The following is a 22184-nucleotide window of genomic DNA, read 5'->3' as shown; positions in this document are numbered from 1 at the left end:
TGATTGACCAGTGGAGGGCAGCAGCTAACTTCAGATGCCTGAAATTCACATGAAGCGGTGGTGGTGCTGGTGGTGTCTTTACTGATAATTGGAATTGACACAATAACAAAGGCAAAACGTTTAAAAAGCAAATGGGATGGGCAATTCCCTTGATAATATCCTGTATATGTTTACATTAATCTGATATTAAATTGTGTTACTTAAAAGGTACAGATAAAGGGCATAACTTTCTATAAGAAGAAACGCCCCACACATAACTTTTGCACATAAAGCAATTAAAACACCAATTAGGATTCATTATTATATTCTTTCCAATGCTCCAATGCAATACAGAGTAGTTACAAGTCGTTTGGATTATCAAATAAAGCAGCAATCAACAAATCAATGTCTGTTTTTTATTTAATTTTGGATAAAAAAGCACAGCAACGAGCCAATTCGAGGCACGGCTGAGGGGAGTTTCCGAGGCGCCCCTGAAGGCAACACGGGTTATCGCCACCATCACAGCCAGTCTCTGTCACCCCCCATCAAGGTGTCACTCAAGGCAGCTAGCTACCCGTTTCACTCCGCGTTCAATTGAACCGTTTTTGATACACATTCCTGCTCGACATCTCGGGCCCTTTGGTGCCATGAAGGGAATCGGTTTTTTCGTGGTTTTCCTGGTGCTTTCTGCGTCTCTGCTGTGCACAGCCGAAGCGGGCAGGAGCAGGACCAGCAACCAGAACAGCTTCCGACGGGCAGCTAACAGCGTCTACCAGACCCTGAGCAATGTTTTCGGGGAGGACAACATTAGAGGGTTATACAAGGTCAGTGTGTGTGTGGGGGGGGGGGGGGGTATAATGTGAGAGTAACGCTTCGCTTTGCTCTGGCGGCCGGCAGGAGCAAACGATGAAGGCGGGTTTTGCGGTCTGAGCATGGCGAACAGGAAACAAGTGCGCCCGGGCCTGGCCAACAATTTCACGGATGCCATTTTGAAAAATTAGCCTTTATCCCAGCTTTTATCGGCCTATAAAAGATGCGGATGTGGCGTAGCGTTACCGTCAACGCTAAAATGGGTGAAACACGTTTTAATTGACATGCACCTGTGTAAGTAATTCACGTTTATTGTGCCCAGTCCATCAGCGGAGTGCATCCGATGACAGGGGTCCAGGCCATAACAGCTGTTTTCTGTATGTCGACTTCACCTCCAAATTATTAAAAAAAAAAATGTTCCCTTGTTAAGGAACCACAGTAGCCTGTGCGCTCTCATTGGTGCAGCCGCACTTCCTGCATTTTGAAACCTGGTGTTGTTTCCTGCCTGCAGCCGCCAACAGAAAACCAAAGAGACGCATGTTGAGGCTGCACATGTGATCTGTTGGTGGCCGCACAGAGCAGCTTGAAAACAGAAACGGTTGCATTTGAGTATGTCTTTCCTCTCTATGCATACTAAAAGGCTACGAGTTTGTCTGTTGTATGGTTAACATGCAAATGGAGACTGCCAGATTAAAGATGAGAGCATGAAGAGTGGCTGTACACGGTACACCTGAGTGTAAAACAATGACTAAGAAGCTGGGAACTTCCATGTAAAACCAATGACCTGGTGGAGTGACACACGTCTGACTTGAATGCAAACCAGCCCTGATGCTGTGCTGCGGGTTACTGGCAAAACAGATTGGAGCATCATAAGTGTCATTGATCACACTTGAGCCTTTTCAGTTATGACGAGTCCAAATGTCTGCTGCAAGACAGGGCTATTAGAGCTGGTGTCCAGCAGCATGGACTGGTTCTTGTTAAGACTCTGCTTTGACGGTGTAAACCAAAAGGCCCCTGTTCATGTACTGATGTATATCCACGCCTAAGTTGTCTATCAAAATGAAATCGAGGATTAGTTGCTGGGACGTTTCCCCTTTCCTTCCCAATACTGATTCAAAACCTGAACTTGTGTATTGATCATTGTAGAGTACTTCTCTGACACCACTGCATTAAAAAATGTTTACAGTGTACTGCTATCGCTGTATGGGCGGGCTAATATTGCTGTCATTGGCTCAGGTTATTAGATTATTATCCAATTTGACTGTCAATCATAAAAATAAAAATAAAAAAAAATCTTGAAATGAATACGGGAGTCTGAGAGATACGCAGCATGATGTTCATGTACATAGTTCAAAAGACTGTAATGGTTTTTTGATTTTTTTTTTTTTTTTTAAATCACAAGATCTAAAACACTTCCCCAAGGCACTTCCCCAAATCTGTCCAGTCAAGTTTTAATGCAGTCCTTTCTCTACTGTAGGCTTCAGAAGACAACACAACACAGGTAGCAGATATAATGAGAAGCTTGCCTAACAAGTTGTGAAATGTAAACAAAATGTGGACAAAACACACAGCACATTTTGGCTTACAGGCTGCTGTGATACAGCGCGCAGAGCGGCTTTCTTATTATTGCACAACTGCGACTTAACGTCACCACAGTCCTTTTCATGTTTCGGTTGACAGTTCAGATTTAGAGTCATGGTGTTGTTTTCAATAGTTTTTATGCTTTAAAAAAACATTGAAATATGATGTATTAAGGTAAATATTCATTATTTATGGGGTTTTATTATAGCTGGTTACGCAAGCTAAATTGATGTTAGGCAGAATATACACTCATGCCTTTTCTTTCCTTTTGCTATTAGTTTTCACTGTGGGTTTGTTTCCATTACAATGTTTTGAATGATTCGTCTGTATATACAGTAGGTCGAGACTGAAAATCTAATGTGACAATTAAACACTCTCACCCTTCTTTCTTCATTTTTTTTCTCTCTATAGTTTTTCTCCAAAACAACAGAGAGGTTTGTCCATGGAGTGGACTCTTTTTTGGACACTATCTGGAAGATCTGGTCAGATCTGCTGGATGTGATGGGCATCGACTGTAAGTCCTTAAATGTACTCATAATATTTCATGGTGTCAGAGATCGAGCCAGATGGACATAGAGAATGAAGCATGTCACAAGTTTTTAAAGAAATTTCAAATGCCCTGAAAAAAATTCGGCCTTCCAGCCTCCAGGAAGTGCCAAGTGCTTCTAGGCGGAGGACACGACTAAGAGTAATTTTTTCGACCAGTTAACTTAGTGTTAATTTCCTGTTGTTTCTTTTCTCTTTAGCCTCAAACCTCAACTCTCCAGCCCGCGCCCTCCTCCTGGTTGCCGCCGTACTCTTGGCCTACTGGTTTCTTTCCATGTTCCTGGGGGGTTTCTTCTATTTGCTGCACGCTATCTTCGGCCGCTTCTTCTGGCTAGCTCGTGTCACTCTTTTCGCCCTGTCCTGCCTATACATCCTGCAGAAGTTTGAGGGTGACCCTGAGCGTGCAGTGCTGCCACTGTGCTTCATCATGGCTGTGTACTTTATGACGGGGCCTGTGGGAGCGTACTGGCGTCGGGGAGGCGGGGCAGGTTCACTGGAAGAGAAAATCGACCACTTGGACACTCAGATCAGGCTGCTAAACATCAGGCTGAGTCGTGTCATAGACGGCCTTGAACGCACCGGGGAGCAGTAGACTTAGGTGGCAGCAAGATGAGGGGGAGGGAGGGGGATATTGTAAAAATGGCTGCATTTGATGTCAGCGCACATTAGCCGCAACACAACTACTGGGTATTTACAACTCTATTGTCAGATGGGGGTCAAAACTAGGCTTGAAAACAGTATTTTAATGGAATGAGTTGAATTAAGTTACAAGAAACCTAAAAATCCTCAGAAGTGTGGACAGTTAAGTTGGAGCTCATGCAAATCAACCCAACAAGTTTTCTTTTCTTTTTATCTCAAGGCTTTGAAAGGTTTTTGCTATGTGTGTAAAGAGGTTATCAGAGAGATGTCCATGGTTTTTTAAATGCTGGCCTTATTCTACACCTCAGCTCCTTTTGAGAAACTACCAAGCTGGGTTTGAATTTAGGCATTTGGATAAGTATTGTCAACACCTGTGCTAAATGAATAAGCATATTATGTATGTTTGTTTATTTTTATCCTTGTGAATAACCTGGGGGGTACAGTTCTTACACAGGTTCATCCACAAACATTTTCTCCCCCTTTTTGAAACTATATTGAAGAAGGAGAGGGGTTGGGTATATGATTGCAGGGGACAGATACAAACATTGTATTTCTTATATGTAAAAATCCTCATTGTGTTAGTTATCCATAGTAAGATTTATTTATTCCATTTCCATCCAAAATTATGTAGATCTAGTTTATTTCATTAAGTCACAGTTCCATAGTGACAGCAGTTTGACATCAGGACCTCCTTTTCTTGGGTGAATGTTTGTGTGTATGGTGTATAAGGAAAAAAGTGTGTGTGTGTGTGTGTGTGTGTGTGTGTGTGTGTGTGTGTGTGTGTGTGTGTCAGTCAAGCTTGTGAAATGGAAGAGCACTGTATTAAGAAGTGACCATCAGACTTGGAGAAAATGCAGACAGCAATATCTCAGGGACTCAACCAACACATATTGACTTGGAAATGAGATATTAGTATATTAAAATTACATCTTGGTCTCTTTGAGTCACTTGACAGTTTTTCAGATATGGTTTCAAATCTGTCTCAGTATCTTACAATAATTGTTTTTGCATCATGTTGAAATTGCAAATTTTGATTGGTATCTGATGTCAAGACCAAATCCAGCTTTTTATTCATAATTTCACTGCTGGCATAGAATTACTGTACAGATTTGAACTGTAGTTGTTGGTTCTAAAGTTTAAATTGGGAAATTGCATTTTTGATATTAAAACGTGTTAATGCACAAATCCACAAAAGTGGTGTAGGAAAAATTATGTTTTTTTAAATGCCGTCACACTGACCTGAAATCTGTCTGAACACAAATTCATCTTGTAGGATGGGTTTTTAGTCAGGTATAGATGGGATCAATGTCTTAACTTGTTTTGTGCATTTGATCTTCTGGGGAAAAATACATTTTATACTGTGCAACCCCCTGCTTTATAAATAGCTGTACTTAATTCAAAATTTATTCATGTAAATATGTGATCATTTCTCTTACCAACATTTTAAAGATAGATCTCCGAACAGCCTGATTTGATTCACACAGTGTATCATTCTGTTATATACAGTGCTTTAGACACATGCTTGATGTCCATTACTGTAGCCATCGTTTGTTAGTCTGATAGGACTTTTTTTTAACTTTATTATTTCTGCCATTATTTTGTATGTATTGTCCAAAGAGGCTGAGCCCTGTTAGTATTGTTTTGTCCTGCCATGTTTCACTGTGTTTATCACATCTTCATCTATTCATATTCCCCGTTGAACACTTAATGTAAATTCAATTTATAGAATTTGGACTCTTTAAACACATGCTTTTATACAAATGACCCTAATGCTGTGCAACGTGTGTAAGTTGTTGCTTTCAGTGTCTCATGAGAAAGATTGACTAAAGCTGAACTCAAGTCGGTTATGTTGCAGGATCCAGAGGGCTCTTACAGTTGCCTCATGACACTACTGAGGACAAAGAAATAAACTGTATATATACTCTCACGCTCAGATGAACAACCCCCACAACAACTGTTAGTAGTGGGATGTACTTTTTGTTTCTCTCAGTTGTAACGGTGCAATCTTAACGTTGTTCTTGAGAAGGAGAGTGTTGCATCACTCTAATACAAAGTACAGACACATGGGCTATTTCTCAGCAGATTCTGATCCTTTACCGGTACCTCTTTCATGCATTCGGTCCAAAAGCTGATTTCAGATTCTTATTAGAGCCGCTCTCTTGCCTTTCATCTTTAGCTTGGCATTGAGGCGCAGTGCCAGCAAATTTCAACATTTGAATGCAGGTTATCTTAATGTGTATTAGTTTGTAAATCTGAGTTTGTTTGTTTTTTCTTGCTCTACCTAAACAAGTCCAGTTTGTCCCCTGCAGTAAACCACCCCAGGTAGCTCATAACAGCCAAAGTAATCTGGGATTTTCTTGCATGCTATGTTTCTATGCCTATAATGTTATTTTACGCTGTATACATGTTGTTGACTGCCTAGCAGAGGTGGGGGACTTGAATCACATGACTTGATTCAAGTCAGACAAATTTGAAAATTTGAAATTTGCTTGACTAACACTGATGAAACTTGATTTTTATTTGGCACTCATGACTTGAGACTTGACTTAGACTTGAGACACATGACCTTTTCTTCTAATAGTAACAACTAGAATGGCACCAAGTACAATGTATACCTCTGTCAAGTGTAAACGATCCTACAACCACACAAGGAAACCGATTTAAAAAAATAAAAATAAAAAATCCTCCACCCCTGCTGCACCCAAAATTAATGGGTTCTTTCCTGGCCTGTATTAGAGTAATAATTGTAGCAGTGAGTGATTTACAGTCACAGATCCAGACTCTACACTGCCACAAAATGTCAAATATTGGAAAGCTTTATAAACAGTTTTTGTAAAAAGTTGAACGGTAAAGTAAAATTTATCATTTATGACCATTGTCTTTTAACTAATTTTAATGTGGAGACTGGGGCCGATCATCAGAATTTGGTATATCTTGACTTGTGACTTGTTTGATCAGCAGGGACTCAACTTGCTTCACCATAGTAACTTGGGACTTGCTTGAGGCTTGAAGGTTAACACTTTTCTTGAGATTTTCTGCATATGTGCGACTTACTCCCTCCTCTGCTGCTTAAGTAGACAGCTCTTCCAAAATGTGATTTGCGATGTGCTGCATTAGCCACATGTTAATTGTATTAGGGGTTTGTATAATGAGTCTTATTTTCTTGTACCATTGATGTTTTAATTTGCACTAACACTGTACTGTACTGTATAGACTAAATAGTCACATTTACGAGGGCTGTATACATTTCAAGACCAAACTGGACATAAACCCTCTGAATTTTTTTTCACATTCCATCATCAGAGCCATGCTGTCTACGTTATGATCTCTGACATGCTGGCAAATTTCAAAATGTGTAAAATGAAAGGTGTTTGTTTGTTTTGGGGTTTTTTTTACCATTATTTTGAAGAGGTGAAGCTGACTTGAGAGGCTTGAGCCTGGTGACTTATAGTGTGTGGTTACCCCAACAGTCTGTAGCCAGTGACCTGTGTATGTTTAAATAATGACAGCATGTGTAATTTATGAAGGTATTAAGTGATTAGAATTAATCGTGTGTGTTATTGAAGGAAGGTTTTACTCAGTTTTCCAGTGGCATGGTACTAAAACAATTGAAGTCAGGCGATCAAAAGGGGGTCAGGCTCTCTTTATGGTATTGTATCAGATTTCAAACAAATGAGAGACACTGTACCCCAGTTTGTTCAGGATCTCAAAAGATTAAGGATTTTGTGTGAGATCTTGTGTTTTAACACTGAAATCTGTTCAAGAGGGAAAAAAACAAAAATGATACAGTTTCTCTTCAAATTGCTCACGTGTTCACTTTTAGTTTTCTTATTTCTAGCACAACAAAATTGTCAGTTTCTGAGACAAAAACCAGCATGAGAACTCTCCAAAGGCTCCAAGAGGGAGGTTTTAACCTTCCTTTCAAATATCATGGAAGAGACACTGTATACCTAAAGTTGCCACTAGCTGTAGACCGACTCATGTACCAAGAGATGCCAGTGTTGTGTTGGGGCATCTCAGCACTGGATTGAATTGTAAATTCAGATTATATTTATTCTTTCTGTCATCAGAATGACATAATTCTGTTAAATTAATGTACTTTATCCTTCATATTCCTATTATTCCACGTAGCCTACTTTTTATAACATACTGTGCCAATACTGTTTGTTTTTCATTAATTTAAGGCAATTATTTGTAACTTGAATTTTGAGTAGATGCAGATTTTTTTTTTTTTCTCCATTTCATCGATTAACATTTATAGACCTTTTTTATCTGAATATTTCTGTACTTTAGTGATGTGGCAACTGCCAATCTGTTCTGCCTGCTGATGTCTACTTTGCGTGAGTCTTTATGAAAACTTGTTGATGGGTAAGTGGTTGTTTTTTGTGTCAGTGAAAATGAGGTCCAGGTTTGAATAAATTAAACACCACAGTCTGACTTAAAGTCTTTGGCTTTCTGATTCATTGCATATGAGATTTCCCTGCAAAGTGTGTGTTTATTTATTGTAATAATCAAAATTATTTCAAGATTTTGGAAAAATTGTAGAAATGAGTCAAATGCCTGGCATCACCCTATTTACAAATATACCACAGTCAGAGGAATTCCACTGAAACTAATGGACTGTTATGACATGTCCATTTGGTTTTGATTTAATAGTATTTGGTGGTAACTTTCTGCCAAGCACAATTCTAGCTCTAGGTCGAAGTGAGAAATCTTTCGTCTGCATTTAAATCCCATGCCAGTTTTGAAATACATGGTTATTTTTTACATTGACCTTGACAAAGAGAAATCCCTCAAACTAAAATGTCTATCTTAAAGAGCAAAAGGGAAATTAGATTTGTCTCAATTGATTAGGGTTAGTGTTAATTTTATTTTAATTTTTAACTTTTAATTTAACCTTAAATTTTACTCTTAAGTTTATTTATGTTACTGTTTTGCGCCAAACACCAGCGCAAATTCCTTGTATGTGGAAACATACTTGGCAATAAAACTGATTCTGATTGAGCCACTAATCTCTCCTGCATACATATAAATGAGAAAATACCCTGGAAAGGTGTATGCATAAATATACACTCTTGATAATATTAGCTAGTCCTCTTGATGTAAAAGTGTGTTCAAAAACACAACAATCCAAAGTTTTGCTATTGCTAGAAAGCAATAAACAACATTCTTGTTACAGTGAATTAAAGATTTGAAATGGCTGGGTAAACCCATCCTCCTATAGACTGTCCTGGTGCCCTTGGGAAACCAATCAAACCCCATATGTTCAGTGAAAACTAGCCAGTGGCTGGCAACAGCAAATTGAAGTTGTTTGCAGCAGCTTTGTGGTGTAAACTTTGAGCAGCACGACACAGGTAGACCTTATCTGTTACGTTACAGGAAAAAAGGGCAATATTTTCCTTTCTCACAGTAGGTACAATGTACACACTGTTGATTTGTACTGGGACACATCTCTCTCAGAGTGAGCTGGTATACCATGAATGGTATAATTTACCTGTGGCATTCTACTGAATGAGAAGAAGAAAGCACTCATTTCATAGACCTTTTCATTGCAGCCATTTTGGCATTAAACACAGCTGTTGCTAATCTCATTAATCAAGGCTCTGTACATAGAACAGAACATTTATTAATGTCATTAGAAACACCTGTGTTACCTACTATTTCATGTCAAAATGGCTGCTATGAAAAAGATCTGTGACGAACATGCAAGTGGCATATTAAATATGATGCTGTGGCCAAGTTGAAAATTTCACCTGACATGAAGAGCTAGAACTAAGATTCACTCCTCAGATATTATAAAATTCCTTATTTATTGCTTAATCATAATGTATCAAACACAGTTGGATAGATTCAAATTAACTGGTGATGTAACCAGATTATTGTAACCAATAATCCAAACAGTAAATTTTCAGAAAATGAAATCTCTAAGCACCTTAGTATTCCCTTTGAAACAAAATGAATTATTCAATGTGGACTCCGTAGCACCAAAAGACAAAGCCACACATCACACCTGACTGAGTTTTCTTTGTAGTTATGCTCAGGATGTAGGTATTAAACCAACTGATGGCTACAGAGTAGCATCCATCAGTGCATCTGGAATCAGATGAGAGTACATGACCTCTAAATTGTTTATTTTGATTCATCTCCTGACCTGTTCATTTTATTCCTCTAGTTGCAGATAATTCTCTAAAATCAAATTGGATGATACAGCAACTGCTGTCTTTGGGAATGATTGTCACCTGGATATCTACAAATCAAAGGAATATTATGTAATTTTAAGCAGTTGGGTATTGAGTACTGAAGTTACATTTCAAATACAAGAATGTTTAACTCATGTCCTGACCATTATTAGTTCAGATAGCAGCCAAAGTCATTCACTTAAGGCTGTTAATCTTAACATTATTATTTCCTTGCTAACCCACAGCAAGTCTGGACAAAAAAGTTCAATACCAGCTGGTAAAATCACAATAGCCACACCATATTGTTAAAAAAAAAGAAAATCATCTTAAAACCTTGTTAATCAATATCTTAAGTACCTAAGTGGTATCAAGTCTTCTGTTGACAGGTTAAGCAGCTTTATTTGGAATTTATTAATATTTTTTCAATATATTTTGAATTCCCATTTGTTTATTCAAACAGTATATATCAAAAAGGGAATACTCAGTAATCTTGCATAGTAATTTTCAAATTTAAATATATTGGATATCGGCACCTTAGCTATCAGCAGCTTCAGTTTAAAAATATTGGTAATAATATCTAAAAACCATTATCGACAGAATTCTACCTAATAACAAAGCATGTTTATACAGCTCTGTATTGTACATACTTACATAAATCTGGTCTAACACTTGACAGGTTAAAGCTAGTAATCAAGTAATCAATGGTTATATTATTGTCAACATACACATGTTCCTCATTACTCAGTTTTTCTGTTTTGGTGAAAAAATAAACCTTAAACAAAAAGTTTGACAAACAAAACTGCAAATCTGACTGCACTAAAACAAATTTCATAATCTTAGTATGAGATTGTATTTGGCTTCCATTTTCCTGACAGGCTCAGGAAAAGTCCTGATCAAATAGCTGATTTTACTGCTCTAAGAATGCTTCCAAATTTTCAACACCACCACTGACAGCAATACAGCATGTGGATAAACAATCTCGTCAGCTCCACCTAGCTGAAGTAGTGTATACACTGAGTAAATCCTTGGTCCAATAATGCAACAGTCCACACATGATGATTTTAGTGTTTATGTTCTCCAAGTGAAACAGATGTGATGGGCATCCAGATGGCGCTGTTGGACAAAAGATACAGCCTCCATACACGCATTTTCACCCCTGCCATTTCTCACTGATCTCCTCTGTCATCCTTTACTGTATAACAGTCTAATAAAGCAAAAAAGTCTATAGAAATATGTAAAATTGTAAAAAAAAAAAAAAAAACTGACATGATGGTCAGATCCAGTGATGGCGCTCGTTAAGTCACTGGCTGTTCACCGGTCAAGATACGAGTCACACCAGGTTCTTCTGGGCTGTCAGAAACGTGCCATAACTTTCATGTCCAGGCTACCTGCCCCACCTGAACCTGCCCTAGAACCCTGAGCCTGGTTTGATCCCTGGCCCACCTGAATATGGTTGAGGCCATTGCTGAAGCTGGCACACAGCAGATTGGTGGAGTCACTTGGAGCCAGAGAAACCAGTGGACCAGCACCATCCAGAGACAACGTCCCTAAACAAACTGCACAGAACAGCAGAAGGGTTGGAGGAGAGTCAGTATACAAAAGACCAAACACCCAAACAGTGTCTGCATCTGCGCTCACATGTATGTTTGTATTTGTCTTTCTGTGTGTAAATGTTTTCATCTATTAGTAGGTATTACCTGCCGTGTTCTGATCCCAGATTTTGATGGAGCTGTCATGGGAGGATGTTGCTACCTGAGCTGTACCACCAGGAGTTGTAGGTAGAAACACACAGCAGGCTGTGGTTTGGAGATGGCCTCTGTACTCCACAACCTTACAGCCAGGCTGACGCAGGTCCCAGAGCTAACAACACAGACAAAACTCCACTGAGAACAAATGATTATGTCAGAAATTTCAAAAATATCTGCATAAGACAGTGGATACCTGATAATGTTGACTTTTATTGCACTGGAAAATCTGATCTCCTCAATAATAATAATAATTATTATTTAATTGTAATCCATATTACTAAATAATAATAAGTAATAAAATATACATATAGATTTTTTTAAAAGTCTACCATACGCAAACCAAGTAAGATAGGGTATTACTCTTTACTAGACTGGACTGTACTACAGAACCACTGGTAGTTAGTCAAATAGGTGCAATTGGACCAGATTAACTTCTCCACATTAGTCTCTTGTCTGAGCTACTGTCACAACAGACAGATTAGAGAGGAAAACTGGTCTAGCTGGGCACACTGCAAGCTGGGTGAGTTGAATCCATAAGACAAACATTCAGAGACCATCTGCACAACGGTAATGTCTAATTGTTGTATTGTTTGAGAGAAGTGGGAAAAGACCTGGTAGTGACTGAGTAACCACCGGCTTTCCTGACACAACATATTGTTTATTCCAGTGTTTGTCCAGTACTGACTTAACAAACCCATAAAACAGATAACCTACTGGCAGCCTCAACTACATCCATCATCTGTATGGTATATCTAACCTGTACAGCAAAGAACCACACAAACACCTCCAATAGTCTCACCGTGGCTTCACAGCCCTGCCCTCCAAAACCGTTGCTGCTGGACACCAAATTGTTTCCATTTGGAGAGACGTCACAGTGTGTCTGGATGTATTGCTTGGCTGGAAAAGTATTGGTCACCTGCCATGTACGGCTGTCCCACACCCTGCACACATACACAGTTGAGTCATTGCAGTAGAAATACACACACACTCATTGTTCACAACACATCAAAGTCATGTGACATAAGCTTTTAAAAAACGCTGTTTTATCTGAAACATCAGATTAAATACACTGGTGAGAGTTAAATACAGCAGGATGAAGTACTTCTTTCCAGTCAGTGCCAGGTCCTGCTGAATTGTCTTCATCTGATTTTCAAATATTTGGGCGGGATAATGCTAAAATTTTGATATCAGTAACATTGATGTTTGATCAATTTATAAAAAGCTACAATCCTGTACGAGTTTATAAAGAGTTTTATCCACATGTAACTTTAAATCATCATATCATTTAGATCAAAGGAGAGTGTAAAAATTGGTATGAGTTGCTAAATTATGGACATATTTTATATATGTATGTATTGGAACTAGTTTAATCTGACTCTCTTTAAGACACAAGAAATGGGAAGATGAAAGAGACTATCTACAGTCGCAATTAAAAGCTTTGGACTGAAATTAACTTCTCAGTCTCAGTGTTGCTTTTATTTAACTTATAGCTGTGACCCAGCACTGTTACCAAATGAGTTACATTACATGCCTGCTTCTAATTGTAATGTAGCACTGGTATTACAGTCCACACCTGCAATGTCTACAACTTTTTGCCTATGAAGTCAAAACAAATCATCATATTTAACAATACCAACTGCAAACATTGTGGATTTCTACTGAATCAATTTTATTGCCATCCTGCAGATGGCACACGTGCGTCTACAGTAATATAGCTGCAGCAGCAAATCTTTCTGTACCTTATGGTCTTATCCTCAGAGGTCTGAACTATAGAGGAGCTCCCTGGCACCCAACACACATGTGTCACCTGGACAGAGAAGAGGGGAAAGTGGAAAAGTTTACTCATAAAAGTGATTTGCCTATTGATTTGATTCTTTTTCCTACATGCTCAGGTACACACATTAGACAATCAAGCTTGAAACAGCTCTTATCACAAGGATGTATACACACAAAAGCACATAGTATTATTCTCACCAAGTTTCTAGAGATGTTGTGTCTGTGTTCACATTTTGCAGTTTCTATATCCCACAGGCACATCCAGTTATCACGAGAACCGGTGCACAGCTTTTGCCCATCTACAAGCCACAATAAAAAACAGTTTCATATATTCAGTGCAGGTCAGTAGACATGTAATCTGAAATAGATGTCTGTGTGCATAACATTTCTATATCACATCAACAACTGACACAAATGTTTTTACTTCCAACAAAACTGTTCTAGGGAAATCAGTAATTAGAGCTAGTGGTACTAACTTTCTTAGTAAATAAAACACAAACATATGGTCCAAAAAATGTTGATGAAAGATTTATCATTGCTTGCAGACCAGACAGGTGGTTGGTTGATATATTACTTCATCTATTGTAGCAGCATCTTGACTGACCAAGACATGAGATCAGTCCAGAGATATTCCTTCAGCCTTCAACACTGTTGAGAAGTTTCTGTACCATCTCAAATTAGATCTCTACCCAAGAGGCCTTGTGGTGAACATTCTTACAAACATTGTTTCAGTATGTTTGGAATTGCAGTCCAACAGCTACACCTACAGTTTGCTTTTTACATTTAATGCTACAATAACTGGCAGCTAATAGGAACAGAAATATTTATATAATATAACGAAGTCTGGAGAAGATTCTGTCTTCTGCAGTAGATGTGCTCTTGGTGGCTGTGTTGTTCTGAATTTTGTGTTTAATATTCATGAACTATTCTAAGAGTTATCTGTTCCCAAATAAGCTAAAATACAAGGAATTGATATACTGTACTATGAACTGTTTTTGATGGTAAGCTTTTCTTTGGGATAAATAAGATTCTATCTGCACAAATATATAACAGAATGCATATGGTATCATAACCTTGAGTTTTCTCTGACATACTATAAATTGCAGAATGGCAACTTTATATTATACTTTTTTTTAATGCTTTAAGGCAACAGTTAAGAAGGAGACTGTTTGTGTGTTTGTGTGTGTGTGTGTGTGTGTGTGTGTGTGTGTGTGTACCAGGGCTGAGAGCTACTCCATTGACCACCAACTCGTGCCCACAAAATTCCTGAATAGGTTCATCCCCTTGGTTTAGGTCCCACATCAGAACAGTTTTATCCCGTGAGGCACTAAAGATCCATGTACTGCCTGGATAACACACCACCTGGCAGATGGATGAAGGCAGAATTAAGAGGAGACGAGGCCTGAGGATATGTATATTTGAGAGGTGTAACAGCTCTGAAAAGCGTCACACCTTTATCAGTCTATGCACAAAGTATTGATGTTACCTTGGTAACCTCTCGGTTGTGACCCTGGAAGGACTGACACATCCGGCCCTGTTTCCAGTCATACACCACCACAGCCTACAGGGGTGGACAAACATGCATAAATTCAAACACATGCACACAAACTAATTCCTACATGTTTCAAGATTTTTCACAAACTGTACATCCTCATATCAGTCACTTAGGGGTGCTCATGCTTGATGTGGCCCATCATACTTTTTTATACTGCCTAAATGAAAATGCTAATTTATCAGTGCCTTTTCGTTGCATTAGGCATTTCACTGAGCTGTAATTATTTTAAAACCACTGGCAAAATTGAATTTGTCATCAGAAGCTTGAAAGTGGGAAGGTCAGACAGAAATTAATGGCTAAATTATTATCAATACTGGAAATATGGAATAATGTACTACTAATATACATGTTAATTTACCTGGTCACTCCCACCAGAAACACACAGCTCTGGGCTGAGATTTGTGACAGTGCTGACGGCTCCTTGATGCGCAGGTTCATACTGCACCACCTGACTGTCAAAGGTATTATCTGCCTTCTCCCCCTGAGATGCCCTGCACAGAAAACACCAATAGTAAGAAATAATACACATCTGAAACATGTACAGACATATTTTCTTATTAATATTATACTGGATCTCTAAGAAATGTTTTGTCAAACCTTTATATGAATAAAGCTCTTATTAAATTTCTCCTCTTTTCTTCATTATCAGTGCCAGTAAAAGTAATTTTGATTTGATCTGATTTTAGCCTTAAAATTTGTATGTGTAATCAACATATGTTCTGCCACAGGCTGCACTGATAGACCTATCCTACTTAAGATTAATTAGGGTTAAAACTATCCTCACCAAATTATTTGGCCACCCAAAAAGTGAGGACCTTCAGAGTGCATCTTTGATAGTACTTAATTTTAATTTTTCTCTTGTGTAAATGGATTCTATACAGAAATCCGGAAAATAGTAGTACAAACAAGGACATAGAAAGTGTTTCAGTAGTATACACATCTCACCTGTAGAGCTCAGACCTCTTGCGGAACTTGCTCTGAAGCTTTCCCATGTCTGACTAGAAACCTGTGGCCACACTAATACACAGACACAGAAAGAAATGGTATCAAACTAGGACAAAAATTGTGGTTGCAGGGGCTCCAAAGCAGCTAAATGTCAGTCTCTGGTGCAAGTGGTGATGATGGGGTACAATGGCTCAGGCCTTGTGCAACCCTACATATTAAGTTCAGTTCAATTCAAAAGCTCAGTAAGTTAAATTCTAATGCATAATAGCATATACTCATTAAGTATACATTTACTCAAAGAAAACAGCAGTACACTGAATGTGAAGAGAATATAGTTGCCATGAAGTACACTTGGGTTACTGTATTAAATCATCAATCAATATCAATGCTTTGAGGGGAGAATGGCAGTATTTTGGTGCAGATCAATTCAGGGCACAGTGTATTATCATTCAATACTGCACGGTTTGGATCATTATGTTCTGATTATTATTTTGTTTTATGACAATTAAACTCTGCATGATAATATTTAAGGCTCCCTTACAAATATCGCACACCTAACTGAAGTAGTCCCTTACCACAAAATATCTTGCATAACACAGACCATCGCAAACTGAGACACACAGCTAAACTCCTCCTTCGTCAGCCTGGCGTACTCCTCAAGCAAGCGACAGGAAGGAGAGGGCATAAATCCTATTAGAGCCGCATCATTACTGTCACAAGGAATTAGTCACTCGAAAACACCTGCTATGAACTGTACTGGCAGTCATTACGTAACAACACCCAGGGCTTTTAAGTTACTAATGATGAAATGATGGTTGATGACACACTCCTGTACACACACTCCTGCAGAGAAGTGGAGTTAAATGTCTTACCTGTCAGTGGTAGGCGTGGTCGCTTTGTGATGCTGAGGATGGGCGGCTAGCTCGCTAGCATGCTAACTAATCTTTAACTGTCATGCCAAGGTAGATCGATGCACTAGAAGCAACAAAACGTGGATGAACAATCGTTTAAACTTGGTTGAGTCGCTGCCCAAACGACTGAGAAGCGCTTCCCACAGACTGCCATGACAGCAAGTTGTTCTAACTGCCTGGCAAAGTGCACAAAAGTGTCTTTTAACTACAACAGAGCCATCCCCCTCCCCGTAGCGACCACGGAGCGACGCTTTCTCGTATCCAAGCGAGGACGAGGTCACATGACACGGGGAAGGAAGTAGTCGAAAGCGTTTCTCTTACAAAATAAAAGTCTGATCTACAATTTGGGATTCATTTCATTTCTCCACCAACTTTGGTGCATGTTTCCTACACCTACAGCTCACTTGTAAACAGTACATGTACACAGTATTTCTGGGCATGTATGAATAATATATATATTTATTATGATTACATAAATGGTATTTTTTTTCTTTTCTCCTTTTTTCTTTCACTGGCACATCTACGCCCATGGCTGAATTAAGCTGCTAGAGGGCAGTGGGGCAAACATGAAATACCAGGCCTAGGGTCACAACCGAGAGGTTACCAAGGTAACGTCAATACTGTGTGCACAAACTGATAAAGGTGTGACGCTTTTCAGAGCTGTTATACCTTATCATATGTTGTGCTTTAAAAATGCATATTCCCCATATTCCTTTACAAAAATCACAACTAATAAAAGGACTGCAAAGCAGTAACTTTGGGTATCTGGGGCCCCTAGAGGTCTTCTGTGTAATCTTCTTTGGTTGGAATGTAAGTCCAAAATTAAGATATTATATAGTATAGGTACAGCACATTTAACTGAGGACAGCACATTTATCCCTAGCCAACGAACAAAATATTACATGGTTTCAGCCGACAGCATGAAACATTTGTTCAGAGAAGGTATCACTACTCTAAAAAGGTTATGCTGAACACCACATGACAGGTTAAAATGTTACTGACCTGTGGCTGTGTGTCTCTCTAGAGAGCTGGTTGGTTGACCTTCATTACAGACACAGGTTGAATGGCTCCCCAAGCTGCAAATCTGGGACGATTGAGCCAGGTCCCTGGACAGCTAACATTCATTCTACTGGAACAATTTTACAGTTATTCTTTCCATGACACATTTTCATGTGCTTAATTGTAGCTGATTTTTACCTGCTTCATTGCACAAGTGTCAGAAAAGATAAGACCAGCTTTGGTTTTATGAGCTGAACTTAAACAAGTGCATTATATGCAATTAAGCACAGAGTCATGGGGATGTCCCCATTTAAATGGTCTAAATGGGCCACTTAGTTAGGTTACAATCAACACTGCTCAATACCTATGTGAGATGTCCTCAATTCTAACTTTTTGTTTGCAGCAAATAGGTTAAGTGAGTATGACTACAGTTATAATCTCATGTTTGTTAGGTGTTAGTTTGTCAGGCATTTTATGGCAAAGCGAGGCTGATTATAAACATAATTGTATTACGAACAAAACATGTTATTTCAATGCTCAGTAGTTTTCAAATTTGAGTATGTATGGGCATACCATTTATGTTCCACTACAAGTAGTATTTTCTTTGCAACAATATTTTCCTATTCATGTACAGTACTACACTCAGTCCTCACTACACTATAATTCCTGTCTCAGACTTAACAGTGCAAGATCCATTCGCTTTACCCACACAGTCATCAGAACTTATGTATTTACCATATGCAAGGAGACAATGTCGTAGTTTGGCAGATCTCTTATGATGCAGTCAAAAACACATGAACTTTACCCATCAAAGGTCCATCTGCTCATTTTGTTCGCATTCATTTAGTGGTGTGTAGCCATTTCCCAGAATGAGAAGCAGAGCAGTGCAGAGAAATGATTTGTAATTGAGTCAGTGTCACTGCTGGAGCACAGCATGTAACCCACCAAAAACAAAGCTGGCAAGTTTTCAGGCAGGCCTTAAACACAAAAAAAAGCTTTTAGTTTAAACCAAAACTGGCCAATAAAGCAGGTCAGCACTCATTCTACAGCCATAGCTTTGGACTTTAATCTATTGTGTTGCCTGGGGCCCAATCTTATTACTCTCATATGGCCTGACAAGTCCACTGTAGGCTTAAATGCCCAAACCCAAAATGGCTCACACAATATTGTGTTGATTTATAATAACTGCATTAGATTTATGTCATATGTGTTGAGGGCGATAAAATATGCTTGTGATCAAATTCCATCATTTCACATATGCAGGTTTCAACAGAATCACACCCACACGGACCGTCTGGTACCCTGATTGACAGCTGTCCTTAGAGGCAGCCTGGAGTCGGGTACCACTGAAGAACTCAGAAGAGTTCATGGTATGAGTTAAAGTTGGAATCCAAAAATTTCTAATATACATAAAATTACTGTGGCTCTGAAAAAACTGTTGTACCAGTCAGAAATCTATATAACAATTACCATCAAAGACTACATTTGTAAAAATATGTCCCTTTTGTTATATATTTTTCAGCAACAACTAGCTAAAACTAACATCATAATCCCACAGTCCTCCCCTCAATGAGTGGGTAATGATTGTTTGGTTGTGGAAAGGGCAGTAGTACATGGCTAAATTCATTGATAATACTAATGGCAGAGGCAAGAACATTGTGGATGACAATATTGGAATAACTGTGGGCATGTGATAAGGCCTCTAACATCCATCTATCCATCAATCCACTTATCATTTCATCAGTCTCTGAGTGAGTTGGTTTGTTGTTAGATTAATGTGACTGACTGCTGTGTAATCCCAGTTTGTTAAGAGGTATATGGCACAGATTATCTATGTGCAACAATTATAAATGGTGGAAACAATTTAAAGGACACAAACACAATATAATGAAATCTAACTGCACTATATTTGAGCACAAGACCAAAGCAACCCAAAACCATCAGACTGTGCTAGCATGACCTCTACTAAGTGGTCATCATTCAATCATTAACATACTCAAAATTTAATTGTATTTAAAGCAACAACTGCCACAACTCTAACGTGTAAAAGCAATTACGAGGGATTCAATTCAATGAAAATTTATGTTGAAAGTTACACTTGATTTTATGGTGGCAGCTATTTTATTAGGTATACTTAGCTACCAGTAACGCAGTTTAATACAAAAGCTCTAAAAGAAATCTACCCTTGCTTTTCACTTTACAATTCAACAGCAACACAAACTACAGCCTCCAAATTACCCTTTAAGTTGATTCAATATGGCTTAAAAAACTTCCAACAAAACCTGGACTTCATGAAATAGGCGTACATGCAGGTAGAATTCATTGTGGGACTGGTGCATTAGTTCACCCAAGTATGTATTTTGAGGAGCCACATTAGTAACACCAAAAAGTGGCCATGGAATTGAAGCAACACAAAGAGAAATGTATTGCACTGCTATTTGAATGCATGCGAGTGTAAATCCATCATAGTCACTGACATAATGTGTGCTGTGTTGATCACTCTTCACAAGGACTTTCTCCCACAAAAGTCAGTGCAAAAAAAAAAAAAAAAAAAAAAGCAGACTTTAAGTGGAGCAGCTCTCTATTATTACACCCCTGCACGTACAGATGTGACTTCAGCCTGTCCATTCATACCCATTTTCTATTCCACAGGTTGGGGGCATAAATACTTGTGTGGCGTTTGTCTGACGTGACACCCCCCCCCCCCCCCCCCAGTCGATGGGAGGCCGACGTCACCCTGCCAGCGGAGGAGTGGATGGCCTCTGTAATAAAAATACATGAAGAGAATTGAGGAAAAGGAGAAGATTGGCCGGGGGGGGGGGAAAGCAACAACACGGCGTTGAAGAGCTTTCTTTCGCATCTGACTCCCGAGCCATGGACGCGAACGCCTCTTAAGACAAGCTGGGATACGTTTTCGCCGCGGTGTCGAGAGCTCCGGTTGAAATGCTGTGTTATGTGTGGCTTTCTTGGGGTTTTTTTTTTTTTGCAGACTGAGAGAGATAACTGTACTGTATCCCAGCCTAGCGGATTGGAGTGAAAGTCCGCCATATTCTGCCTTACCACGCCCGGGAGTGGAGCCATTGGAAAATAAAAGGACAGCTTTATTCATGTGTTTTCCCCGTTGCCCTCATCCACGACGACAACTTGAACACAAGGGGTTTTGCTAAATGAAAAAACAACAACATTGAAGACTTTGAAGAGTGGCGGATGGCAATGCTTAACGAGATCACACGGAGCAGCGCGGAGGATGTGTCTTAAAAGGATCTGTTGATCATATTGAGAAGGAAAAGCAGATTACACCAATTAAGACTGCACAGATATTCAACTCAAACCGCTTTGGACACTATTTTGAAGCTGTCGAGAGGCCCGGAAAGCGAAGCGAAGCGGGGGGAGGGAGGGGGTCAATAATTTCTCAAACATCTAATTTTCCTTTCCACCACAATCTGTGCGCTGTTCAGACTCATTATAAAAGGGCGTCCACGCGTTATTTCACCACAAGTAGGCCTGTATGAGGACGTTATTTGGCACTCACAGGCCTCTGTTGTTGTGTTTTGTTTTTTTTTTTACCCCAACGAATCTGATACCTAGATGAATCAGTGAGAGGAAAAAGCGGAAAAGTGCGTGTTTAACAAAAAAAAAAAAAAAAAAAAAAAAAAAATTAATTAAAAAAAAAAAAGAGGAGAGAATGACCCTGGAATCCATAATGGCGTGTTGCCTCAGCGAGGAGGCGAAAGAAGCGAGGCGGATCAACGACGAGATCGAGAGGCAGCTCCGCCGGGATAAGAGGGACGCACGCCGGGAGCTGAAACTGTTGCTTCTCGGTAAGCTCGGCAGGGAGAAACACGGGGAGGGAGAGGAGTGGGGTGAGCAAAGCGAAGTCCAAATTCCTGTCCTCAAAAAATGCCTTTTGTCGGGGAGAGGGAGGGGGAGGTGTGGGGTGGAGGGGTAAGAGGGGAGGAGGGGGAGGAGGAGGAGGAGGAGGAGGAGGGGGGTCTAGTAATGGGGCTTCCCACCTGGGTGAAGTTTGGGAGTGGGTGTTTGAAATGTCTCCGTGTTGGGAGTCGAGTGCACAGATTGGCAGCGAAGGGAGGAGATGCAGCCCAGCCAGGCCTGCGAGGCTCCCAGTGTGAAAAACCACCTGATTTGAATAACTGCGTCCGGTTAGTGTCGAGGAAACAAATGCTTTACCAGTCGCTACACAGTATGGACCTTAACTCTTAACCTCTTGCCTCTCCATGCTTTCACTGGCCTGACAGCAAGCTGGGCAGCCAGGCCTAGAGGGCCCATCCAGGTGGTGTGCTTGTGATTGTGTCAAGTATTGGCTGGACCAAAGTCCTAGCGTTTTATTGGGCGTAATCAAGACAGTATTGCAGTTTAACATCTAACCCTGGCAATGATTATATCACAGGTGTCAGTCTATAGAGCAGGGTTGGGAGTATGTTGTCCTTTCATAAACAGAACCCTTTGTGTGGTGGTATGCTCATGCATCCATCAGTATATGCAGTTTTCATTTCAT

The 22184-nt window shown here is 39.5% G+C and overlaps 3 protein-coding genes across 14 annotated transcripts in view; 2 read left to right on the top strand and 1 right to left on the bottom strand.

The window, feature by feature from the left end:
* Positions 1 to 471: 471 nt before the first annotated feature.
* On the top strand, positions 472 to 7992 carry bri3bp (bri3 binding protein). The gene is made up of 3 exons (XM_071483085.1): positions 472 to 803; positions 2782 to 2884; positions 3117 to 7992. Exons 1-3 carry the CDS (start codon positions 627 to 629, stop codon positions 3506 to 3508), a joined length of 672 nt encoding a protein of 223 aa, XP_071339186.1. The 5' UTR covers positions 472 to 626; the 3' UTR covers positions 3509 to 7992.
* A 2797-nt stretch (positions 7993 to 10789) lies between these two features.
* Positions 10790 to 22184, bottom strand: part of wdr31 (WD repeat domain 31) — a 13857-nt gene continuing 2462 nt past the window's right edge. For 3 of the 12 annotated variants that reach the window (XM_071483073.1, XM_071483072.1, XM_071483080.1), the window contains exons 3-12: positions 17672 to 17798; positions 15759 to 15830; positions 15172 to 15304; positions 14745 to 14819; positions 14476 to 14620; positions 13457 to 13557; positions 13222 to 13289; positions 12282 to 12423; positions 11432 to 11594; positions 10790 to 11290 (exon numbers count right to left, since the gene is read on the bottom strand). In XM_071483073.1, coding sequence (XP_071339174.1) covers positions 11088 to 11290; positions 11432 to 11594; positions 12282 to 12423; positions 13222 to 13289; positions 13457 to 13557; positions 14476 to 14620; positions 14745 to 14819; positions 15172 to 15304; positions 15759 to 15805 — 1077 coding nt within the window. In that variant the 5' untranslated portion in view covers positions 15806 to 15830; positions 17672 to 17798 and the 3' untranslated portion in view covers positions 10790 to 11087. Of the gene's footprint in view, positions 11291 to 11431; positions 11595 to 12281; positions 12424 to 13221; positions 13290 to 13456; positions 13558 to 14475; positions 14621 to 14744; positions 14820 to 15171; positions 15305 to 15758; positions 15831 to 16333; positions 16449 to 16630; positions 17309 to 17671; positions 17799 to 22184 lie in introns of those variants that run through there. The other 9 variants (XM_071483070.1, XM_071483071.1, XM_071483075.1 and 6 more) reach the window with 6 other exon arrangements.
* The window catches only part of LOC139624182 (guanine nucleotide-binding protein G(q) subunit alpha), a 20826-nt gene continuing 18501 nt past the window's right edge, over positions 19860 to 22184 (top strand). Inside the window, exon 1 of the mRNA XM_071483083.1 lies at positions 19860 to 21489. Coding sequence (XP_071339184.1) covers positions 21354 to 21489 — 136 coding nt within the window. The 5' untranslated portion in view covers positions 19860 to 21353. The remainder of the gene's footprint in view (positions 21490 to 22184) is intronic.

The sequence above is a fragment of the Trachinotus anak genome, unplaced genomic scaffold (assembly GCF_046630095.1).
Source record: "Trachinotus anak isolate AG129_WGS33_773 ecotype Australia unplaced genomic scaffold, CSIRO_AGI_Tana_v1 ptg000008l, whole genome shotgun sequence".
NCBI classification, from domain to species: domain Eukaryota; kingdom Metazoa; phylum Chordata; class Actinopteri; order Carangiformes; family Carangidae; genus Trachinotus; species Trachinotus anak.
This window is presented reverse-complemented; position numbering and strand designations above follow the sequence as displayed.

What these genes read in the sequence shown, in the direction of transcription:
- bri3bp (XM_071483085.1), top strand. Translation starts at nt 627, where the DNA reads ATGAAGGGAATCGGTTTTTTCGTGGTTTTCCTGGTGCTTTCTGCGTCT. An exon ending in ACATTAGAGGGTTATACAAG is followed by an intron (nt 804 to 2,781) that starts GTCAGTGTGTGT and finishes TTCTCTCTATAG; the next exon opens with TTTTTCTCCAAAACAACAGA. An exon ending in GGATGTGATGGGCATCGACT is followed by an intron (nt 2,885 to 3,116) that starts GTAAGTCCTTAA and finishes TTTTCTCTTTAG; the next exon opens with CCTCAAACCTCAACTCTCCA.